General features: G+C 44.0%; 1 protein-coding gene across 2 annotated transcripts in view; it reads left to right on the top strand.

The window, feature by feature from the left end:
* The first annotated feature begins 752 nt into the window (after positions 1-752).
* The window catches only part of LOC105489713 (zinc finger protein 626), a 33,477-nt gene continuing 23,724 nt past the window's right edge, over positions 753-10,505 (top strand). For both annotated transcript variants that reach the window (XM_011754719.2, XM_024795361.2), the window contains exon 1: positions 753-899. In XM_011754719.2, coding sequence (XP_011753021.3) covers positions 897-899 — 3 coding nt within the window. In that variant the 5' untranslated portion in view covers positions 753-896. The remainder of the gene's footprint in view (positions 900-10,505) is intronic.

Below are 10,505 nucleotides of genomic sequence, written 5' to 3'. Positions count from 1 at the left end.
GATTCCCCTGCTTCAGCCTCCGTAGCACCTGGGACTACAGGTATATACCACCACACGTGGCTAATTTTTTGTATTTTTATTAAAGATGAGGTTTCGCCACGTTGGCCAGGCTGGTCTTGAACTCTTGACGTCAAGAGATCCACCCACTTTCGCTTCCCAAAGTGCTGGGATTACAAGCGTGCACCAGCGGACTGGCCCTAAATGATTTCTTTCTGTCTCCTGTAACAGTTTGAAATTACTTAAAGGTTGTTTCAAATTGAAAAAATAAAAATAATATAGATAAAATAAAATATAAACAGTTAAAAAATTAGATTACAAAATATATATGTAAATCTCGAGAGGTCAAAAATGACAAATTTGATCTTTTATAACGTTTTATCAAAATTACCTTTAGTATTGACAATACATTATTGCCAAAGTAAAAAAATAAAAAAAAGTTTTATTTATATATTATTAATATGAGAGCAAAATACTTCTGTTCACCTTTTGAATACATTCAACGAGAGAGAGAGTAAAGAAAAGAGAATTTTCCCAGGCTCTGGGGTGGGCTTGGCTCAGCTCAGGGAGGAAGCCCTGCCTGAAAAGGCTGCAGCTTAGGCTGTCACTCTTTCTTCACTCAGCCCAGCGTCTGATCACATCTACTGTCACTCCGGGCCTGAGGGGGCGGGTCTTAAGCATTATCCAATCAGGGACGGCGGGCTGGAAACCGTCCAATCAGAAAGGCAGCTGGAGCGAAGAGGGCGGTTTCCGGGTTTGGTGAGGCCTTTGTCTCTCGCTGTAGTCAGAGCTCTAGGTCTCGTTCTCACTGCTCCTGGACGTTCCGGCTGTGTGGTCCTGTGTCCTGCAGGTATTGGGAGATCCACAGCTAAGACACCGGGACCTCCTGGAAGCCAAAAATGGTGAGAGTGCTGGTCCGAGAGAGGAGAGGGACTGGTTGGAACCGGTGAAAAGTGGCTGTGGCGGGACTCAGGCCTCCCCGCAGTCAGTTCCACAATCTGCGTCCCCAGTTCTCCTTGCCCAGCTCGGCCTCAATCCCGTTCAGCCATAAGATGGCAGCTGTGCTGACAGCCGGGCCCCCGGGCGCTTTGTCTCTTCACTGCGCGGTGACTGTGCCCTGGCGTGGAGCCCTCTCTGGGCAGCTCTGCACCCGCAGCGTGGCGTCTCTCCCAGATTGTGCAAGGACCAGGGGAGGTTGGGCAGGGGAGAATCCCGACTCGGGGTGCGGGTTCATGAATGGGAAGAGCTTTGTTCCTTTGGGTTTACAGTTTCTCTTTTCTCCTATTAAAAATTTATGGGGTCGGACGCGGTGGCTCACGCCTGTAATCCCAACGTTTTGGGAAGCCGAGGCGGGTGGATCACTTGAGGTAAAGAGGTGTTAGGACAACAAAGTTCCTCTTAAATGACTTAACTTTCTGGTCATAAGTTGTAAAAGTTGTAAATCAACCCTACCCCTTCTTCTTCCCCCTTTTCCTTTTCTCGCAAGTCGCGCCTTTACCTTATTTGGAAAAAGTTTCGGTCTAAGCTTACCGGGATCAGCTTAGAGTGTGCGGTCTGATCCCAGACAACAGGGGAGGGAAACAAAAACAGGAAGTGCATTAGGGTTCAAAATCCCTTCCTGGCTGGGCGCGGTGGCTCAAGCCTGCAATCCCAGCACTTCGGAGGCCGAGGCGGGTGGATCACGTGGTCAGGAGTTGTAGACCAGCCTGGCAAACGTGGTGAAAGGCGTCTCTACTAAAAATACGAAAACTCTCTGGGTGTGGTGGCACGTGCCTCTAGTACCAGCTACTTGGAAGGCTGAGGCACGAGAATTTCTGGAACCCGGGAGGCGGAAGTTGCAGTGAGTTGAGATCCAGTCATCTTAGCCTGCTAGACAAAACGAGACTCCGGCTCAAAAAAAAAAAAAAAAAAGTAAGCATCTTAAAACTTCTTTATGTAAACACTGTGAGTAATTTCACTGATTTTCTAACAGTTAGTTTAAAAAACCAAGTGAATAACTCTGACGTGGAAATTAAAGCTTGAACCTAGTGTCTCCAAGCTAAGGCTAATATTAAGCCTGCAACAGGAGGGTTTTTGTTGTTGTTGTTGTTGTTGTTGTTTGACACAGTGTCGCTCTTGGTGCCCAGGCTGGAATGTAATGGCGTGATCTCGGCTTACCGGGTTCAAGTGATTCTCCTACCTCAGCCCCTCCAGTAACTGGGATTACAGGCATGCACCATCACGCCCGGCTAATTTTGGTGTTTAGTAGAGACTGGTTTTCTCCGTGTTTGTCAGGCTGGTCTTGAACTCTGCATCAGGCCCGCCTCAGCCTCCCAAAGTGCTGGCATTATCGGTGTGAGCCACCGCACGCGGCTAATAGGAGGTTATTAAAGGCACTGTTAGTTTTTACTCGGGAGTCTCCCCTGCGGATATCTCAGACTGCTCACCCCAGCCATGGAAGGAGACTTTATTCTGAAAGAAGCTACAGAGCCCTGGAAAGCTGGGGCCCCACAGGCAGATGCGGTTAAGATTAAGATGAAAGGAAACTGGGAGGGTCTTTCTGGTAATGAAGTTGTTATGGTTTTGAGGCACTTTTTACACTTTCTAAAATAAAAATGTTAGATTTACGTTAAAAAAAAAAATGAGTTCCTAAAAAAGTATTGCAACAGGAAGAAGTACCAACTGACTAAAAGATCTTTATGGCTTGCAAAAAATGTAGGCAGAAAAGGGCTGTCTTTTGTAGGGAGGAGTAAACAAGATTACAGAGGAAGGTGAGAGGGGAATTGCAAATGGAGGGTGAAAAAGTCAGAATTTAGATCAGAGAATGTCTTACCCTGAAATCAGTGTGTTCTTAGGAGGGACATAAAATGGGGTTGTATGTTGACTCAGACTGAGGGCAGCTCAAAGTTCACTAGCCTGAGGGATGGAGATAAACTTAAGTAAAGTTTGATTAAGAAATATTTTAGGCTGAGCGCTATGGCTCAGGCATGTAATCCCAGCAGTTTGGAAGGCCGAGGCAGGCGGATCACCTGAGGTCAGAAGTTCCAGACCAGCCTGGTCAACATGGTGATACCCTGTGTCTACTAAAAATACAAAAATTAGCCAGTAGTCATGGTGGCCACCTGTAATGCCAGCTACTTGGGAGGCTGAGGCAGGAGAATTGCTTGAACCCTGGAGGCAGAGGTTGCAGTGGGCTGAGATGGTGCCAAGGAACTCCAGCCTGGGTGGCAAACCGAGACTCCATCTCAAAAAAAAAAAAAATTATTTTGACCACTGAAGACAAATTCAACTGAATTTCTTCATGAGAAAAAGGAGAAAATGTGCAGAGTATGTGTCTGGCTGTGTGATAGGTAAGAAAAGAGGGCACCATCTAAGTCATAATGAGAAGGGCGTTTCTTTCCATATACTGTTCCTGGAGCACACAAAGGATGGAGAATTTTATTAATCACAAATATTTTCCAGGATTATCTATGTGTTTCATCTTTCTGCATCTCTTTTCTTTGTTCTATGCATTTCTTCCATTTGGCTTTTCCTGGGTTGCATCTTATATATGAAACTGGTAAACATAACTACAGTGTTTTGCTGAGTTCTGTAAGTAGCTCTACCAAATTATTGAATTTCAGGGAGGTTTGGGAGTCCTCAGTTTTCAAACAGTAGCTCAGAAGTATAGATGGGCCTATAGAGTTTTTGATTGGCATCTGCAGTGAGGACAATGTTGTGAGAATGAGCTCTGGATCAGGGTCTATGCTGACTCTGGGTGGTGTCAGAATTCAAATATTAGGCAATGAGTTGTTGTTGGAGAATTGTTTGATGTTCAGCAAACTCTACAGATTTGGTGTCCGAAAAAAGGTATCACGGAGGCCTGACCTGGAACAAAGCTCTGAGTATTTGAAAATGGGAGGCTCTGTTCTCCTGTACACAGGCTGCCACACTGCCTGTTGTCCTGTGATTTAAGGTCTTCTCCCAGGGTGACAGAAGACTGAAAACTTAGAGGAAAGAGCTCTGATGACAGACCCCCTTTTCTTGCAGCTGCCATCACAGGATTCCCACCCACTCACAAACACACACACTAGACATTGACATGGCCACACTCTTTCCAGGACTAAGCACCACCCTCAGGAACTTCACCACGGCATTTTTGATCCTAGTGTTTCTTGCCAAAAACCCAGAAGTCTCTACAAGTCTCTGGGCATATCCCCACCCCTAGACACAGAATCTGCAACAGCAACCTGTTTTCTCCACCAACCTAAGGTTCTGGACTTCCTGTTTATAATCACATGTCTGCATGCAAACAAAAATCAATCAGAATACAGCACCACCTGGGCCACTATCTGTAATGAAAATCAGTCCTTTCACCTACATTGCACTCTCTCCCACTCCCACTCCCACACAGGGGTTTTTTTTTTTTTTTTTTTTAAGCTTTGATTTTTGGTCGGGTGTACACATGTGGGTTTGTTATAAAGCTAAAATTATGTCATGGGAGTTTGGAGTGCAGATTATTTTGTCACTGAGGTGCTAAGCATAGCACCAAACAGGTATGTTTTCTGGTCCTCTTACTGCTCCCACCCTCCCCCCTCAACTAGGCCTCACTGTCTGTTGTTCTCTTTGTGTTGATGTGTTCTTATTACTTAGCTCTTACATTTTTTTTTTTTTTTTTTTTTTTTTGAGACCGAGTCTGGCTCTGTGGCCCAGGCTGGAGTGCAGTGGCGCGATCTCAGCTCACTGCAAGCTCCAGCTCCTGGGTTCACGCCATTCTCCTGCCTCAGCCTCCCAAGTAGCTGGGACTACAGGCGCCCGCCACCATGCCCAACGGACTTTTCTTTTTTTTTTTCGTATTTTCAGTGGAGATGGGGTTTCACCGTGTTAGCCAGGATGGTCTCGATCTCCTGACCTCGTGATCTGCCTGCCTCAGCCTCCCAAAGTGCTGGGATTACAGGCGTGAGCCACAGCGCCTGGCTGCTATTCCCTCTTTTCTTAAGGAATTTAGAATATATGTAGATATTTTTCTCTGCTTATTTGAAATATACATAAATCATGTCAACAACTAAATAAAACTTTTGTCATTTTTTTTTTTTTTTTTTTGAGACGGAGTCTCGCTCTGTCGCCCGGGCTGGAGTGCAGTGGCCGGATCTCAGCTCAGTGCAAGCTCCGCCTCCCGGGTTTACGCCATTCTCCTGCCTCAGCCTCCCGAGTAGCTGGGACTACAAGCGCCCACCACCTCGCCCGGCTAGCTTTTTGTATTTTTTAGTAGAGATGGGGTTTCACTGTGTTAGCCAGGATGGTCTCGATCTCCTGACCTCGTGATCCGCCCGTCTCGGCCTCCCAAAGTGCTGGGATTACAGGCTTGAGCCACCGCGCCCGGCTGCTTTTGTCATTTTTTATGACTCCAGATTATCTTTAACTAGTACTTCAGATTTATTGATTTGTTTTTGGTTCTGAAAAGTTTATTTTTTTTGATTTTTATTCCTTTAAAGTAGACACAGATTTGTTTAGATAAAAGCTCATTCTAAGAGCACATAGAGCTTAGCACAAAGATAAGATTAAAGGTAGCAATACAGAATAATAAAGACTAAATGATACTCAGTTTCTGTGACAGAAACCTGATAATCCAAGGTAACTATCCAGTATTTGTAGGCTGAAGTACGTACACTGTGAAAGCAAGAACAGTTCAGGGTATAAGCTGAACAGTTGAGTCTGTAGTTGTACCTTGCTTTCTATTTATTACTTCAGAGCAATTAGCATAGTTATGTGTAATGTTTGTAGATAACCTGCATTCACATAAATTAAACAATATTTTCTTTTTTGAGACAGAGTCTCACTCCGTTGCCGAGGCTGGAGTGCAGTTGTTTGATCTCTGCTCACTACAACTGCTGCCTCCCAGGTTGAGGTGATTCTCCTGCCTCAGTCCCCTGAGTAGCTAGGTTTACAGACATGCATCACCATACCTGGCTGAGTTTTTGTATTTATAGTAGAGATGGGATATTACCATGTTCACCAGCTTGAACTTGAACTGCTGACCTCAGGTGATCCACACGCCTCAGCCTCCCAGAGTGCTGGGATTACAGGCATGAGCTGTAAACAGTATTTTCTAAAATAGTATGAATATAAAGCCACAATATTTACTTTGAATTAATCACTTAAATGGTTATTTTAATACTGTTATTTATGCTTTTGAAACATAAAATGTTTTAACTGAAGAATAGATTCCCCACCCACCCCCCACCGGAGTTTCGCTCTGTGGCGGGGGTGGAGTGCAGTGGCCCATCTCGGCTTACTGCAACCTCCGCCTCCCGGGTTCACGCCATTCTCCTGCCTCAGCCTCCTGAGTAGCTGGGGACTACAGGCCCCCGCCACCATGCCTGGCTAATTTTTTTTGTATTTTCAGTAGAGACGGGGTTTCACCGTGTTAGCCAGGATGGTCTCGATCTCCTGACCTCGTGATTCACCTGCCTCGGCCTCCCAAGGGCTAGGATTACAGGCCTAAGCCACCACACCCGGCCTCTGTTGCCCAGGCTGGAGTGCAGTGGTGCGATCTCGGCTCACTGCAAACTCTGCCTCCGAGGTTCAAGCAATTCTCCTGCCTCAGCCTCCCAAGTAGCTGGTAGTACAGTTGTGAGCCACCAGGTCCGGCTAATTTTTTTATATGGTTTTAGTAGAGACAGAGTTTCACTATATTGGCCAGGCTGTTCTCGAACTGACCTCGTGATTCACCATCCTCGGTCTCCGAAAGTGCTGGCATTACAGGCATGAGCCACCGCGCGCAGCCTAACTGATGTATAATTTTAATTTTTAAAAATGCTACATACATTATGACTAGTTCATTAAAATTATTCATACTTAGATATTTATATCTAATATCCAAAGAATATTTACAACCAAATTGTTACAGTTAGTAGATATTAGTCAGACATGTTTATTACTTTATTCAATCAGGATAATTATGAGTAAACACAATTTTAGTATCTTTTATTTCACTAAATTTGTATGCGGCTGTTACAGGACAAATACAGACAGGTGATGTGGCCACCCAAAAACTATAGTAGTTCTTCAATTAGCTATGTTGCAAGATCTAATATATTCCAGTGTATGAACACAGTCAGTTTCTTTTTTTTCATCAAAATGTGTCATTGGAAGTTGTAAGATATATTTCAGTATAGACCCCCATTCAATGGCTAGGAGAGCACAGCAGAAATGGAAATGGAACTTTATAAAATTCTTCTGAAAATATGTCCCTGTTCTTTTCCTTTTTTTTTTTTTTTTTTTTAGGGGAACAGAGTCTCGCTCTGTCCCCTGGCTGGAGTACACTGGCGCTATCTGGGCTCACTGCAACCTCTGCTTCCTGGATTCAAGTGATTCTCCTGCCTCCGCCTCCCAAGTAGCTGGGACTATAGCACCCACCACCATGCCCTGTGAATTTTTTTGTATTTTTAGTAGAGATGGGGTTTCACCATAGTGGCCAGGCTAGTCTTGAACTCCTGATCTTGTGATCCACTCGCCTCAGCTTCCCAAAGTGCCAGGATTACAGGCGTGAGCCATCACACCCGCCCGGCCTTGCCCCCTTCCTTCATAATGCACGTGTTTCTCATGCTTAGAGTAGCTGTGCACTTTGGGTGTTTAGAGAGAAATTGCTTTTAGGGGAATATTTTCTGGCTGACATCAACAATCTTATATGTAAACTGAGCTTTTTCTTTTTTTTGTTGAGACGGAGTCTCGCTCTGTCGCCCAGGCTGGAGTGCAGTGGCCGGATCTCAACTCACTGCAAGCTCCACCTCCCGGGTTTACGCCATTCTCCTGCCTCAGCCTCCCGAGTAGCTGGGACTACAGGCACCCGCCACCACGCCCAGCTAGTTTTTTGTATTTTTTTTTTTAGTAGAGACAAGGTTTCACCGTGTTAGCCAGGATGGTCTCGATCTCCTGACCTCATGATCCGCCCGTCTCGGCCTCCCAAAGTGCTGGGATTACAGGAGCTTTTTCTTAAGATCGTTTTAACTTTTTTCTCTCAAAAGAATCTTGCTCAGATGGAGATCTGTTTTTCTCTCCAATGCTTTGGGTGTCTGTTTCAGAAACCCTATTAATATCCCATGGTTTCTGAATAAGGTAGGCTGTCACAGTGAGACAGATAACTTTTGGAGCTATCTCCATCTGGACTCATGCTGGAAATTCAGCAGTATCTTTTCCTTGTCACCATTATAAGTAGAAACTGAGGCGGAAACACTGCTCCCATTTCCATTATTGTGAAGGTGAAATTCTACCCAGGAGGCCTGCAGGCTCTCCTCCTGTAGCTCGGGCTTCCATTTCTGATGTAACCCTCGAGTGCTGCTGTGGCAAATGGAGTTCACATAAACTGTAAACTGTGCTCTGAGCTGTGCCTCAGTGGCGGATGCTAGAGGTCAAGAGAGGACACTAGCACTCAGGAGAAAGCAAGCAGGAGTGCTGTAGCCCATTGCCAAGGAGTACAGAGCCACTGCTCTAAAATGTAAATAGCCAAAAAGATAGAACACTATTCAGCCATTTTTGTAGCAGAGTGAGAGCCTACGTTTAGCAGGCACCTGGCTTCAAGCTGCTAAACTACCTCCTGTTATGAAGAGGTGAAAAGTTTATTTGTCATTGAATATAAGTAATTAGCATACACAGATGACCTCTTCAATCTCCAGGTGAATTTAGGATGAACTATGTATGATATGGTGTGGAAATTCTTCTACTTGTGGACTGATTATGGTGGCTGTCTTTCTATCTTTGCAGTCTCTTAAGCAGATTGACTATGATGCATGTCACATTCAAGTTTAATTATGTAATAAAACCATTTTCTTTCTGTTCTATTATTGTGGAGTTTCTCTGGGGCTGGAGAAAATTTTTCTTTTAATTATTGTTTCCAAACAGTCTAGAATTACCAGACGTGATATAAACACATATGGTGCCAACCAGAATTTACTCTAGAGGGGACGTTCCCTCTCAGGCTTCCGGTTAACTCACATTTGTGCAGAGAAGTGTATGCTGTCCCCTAAATGTGCAGGCAGAATTGTGTTTCTGCCTATTTGTTATTTATAGTCCTCTACACCAGTCACTTCTAGAAAGTCTAGATCAGATTTCTATGAATTTCACAGGGCAGCAATCAGTCATTTTACCTCTTTCAATGACTCTTTTATCTTCAATCCTGAAACTGATTCAGAGACCATGGGGCCCATAAACCCAAGTAGAGTAACATGTGTGCATTGAGTAGACATGTAGACAAGAAAATCTCCATTTTTGTCTTCCTTCCCTTGCTAAAAAGCTCACAAATGTGCAGGTAACATGTGCTGCTGCTCCAGCCACTCAAGCCCTAAATCTGCAGCTCCATATTTTGAATCCAGGTCTTGGGATTTGGGAATTAAAAAACTTTTATCTGAAAAATGCAAGTCCTTTTAGTTATCAAACTCAGAGATGTTAAAATAAAAGTGCAATTATGTCTTTCTCCTCCCTTTGAATTGTGTATTCATCTTTTGAAACTGTTCAGTATTGCCACATGTAGCTATAAATTAAACTAATAATGCCACATTGGACACTATATCCCATACCCTAAACTATAACGATATATATCTAATTAATAATCAATGTTATTTTTTTAAATAAATAGAAATTTCTGACAACTTCGTGTCAGCCCACTCTGTTTCTCTTGTTGTCTTTACAAATCTTCTTGTAACTGCTGCGAATCGAAGTGTAGATTCCAGACAACTTTAATCTTTGCTCCCAGGTTATAATCTGTAAACTTTACCCAAATAAACTGTCCACTTAATATTCATGTTGTGTCAGCTTTTTTTTTTTTTTTTTTGTTCCATGTAGATTTATCATTTAGAATGTGCTAGAGCAGCCTCTATGAGGGGATCTCTTCTTCTTTTGTATTCCACTTGCTGTAACACCAAAGGATGCAGAGCCAGGTAGATCCTACTTAGAATCTGCAGGTAACATCTGGCCTCTGCCTGGAATTTACAAAAAAGGGCCGGACTTTGGATAGAGAATGTACAGAAAACTAACAAAAGGCATTTTCTGCATTGCGAGATGTCAACCTAGACAGCTTACAGCTCCCATTTGGGAGTGTGACTCTGTGAGATTTTTCACATCTTGTTCATTGACCTGCTACAGTGATGTGAGAGCTTCCAGGAGGAAATAGAATCTGATGACAGAATATGTGTAAGTATAAAAAAGCATCTTAAAAGTGAGAGAACAAGGCCACAAAGTATCCAGAGCTATGACCACAACTATATTTACCTGTAAAACGTGATACTGGAGTACAGTATTTGTGTTCTTTCTCTTACCCAAGAGCTAGCAAATCAGGACAGGTGATCCAGCTTCTGGAGCTTCACCAAGGCAGTTCCATTTCTCATTGAGAATCAGCCTGAGTCTCTCCAGCCTGGCTTATCATTGGGCCATCAGTCCCAGGTCACTGGGAATTCTCTCACAATCATCCAGGTGTCTTTGAGGGATTTGAGGATGTCCAGAGCAGAATTGTGTCCGGCTGACAAGAGTAGTTAATTCTGCTTCTTTCTCAGTGT

This window comes from Macaca nemestrina, chromosome 20 (genome assembly GCF_043159975.1).
Source record: "Macaca nemestrina isolate mMacNem1 chromosome 20, mMacNem.hap1, whole genome shotgun sequence".
NCBI classification, from domain to species: domain Eukaryota; kingdom Metazoa; phylum Chordata; class Mammalia; order Primates; family Cercopithecidae; genus Macaca; species Macaca nemestrina.
Note: the sequence above shows the minus strand (reverse complement) of the source record. Positions and strands in the feature narration are given on the sequence as shown.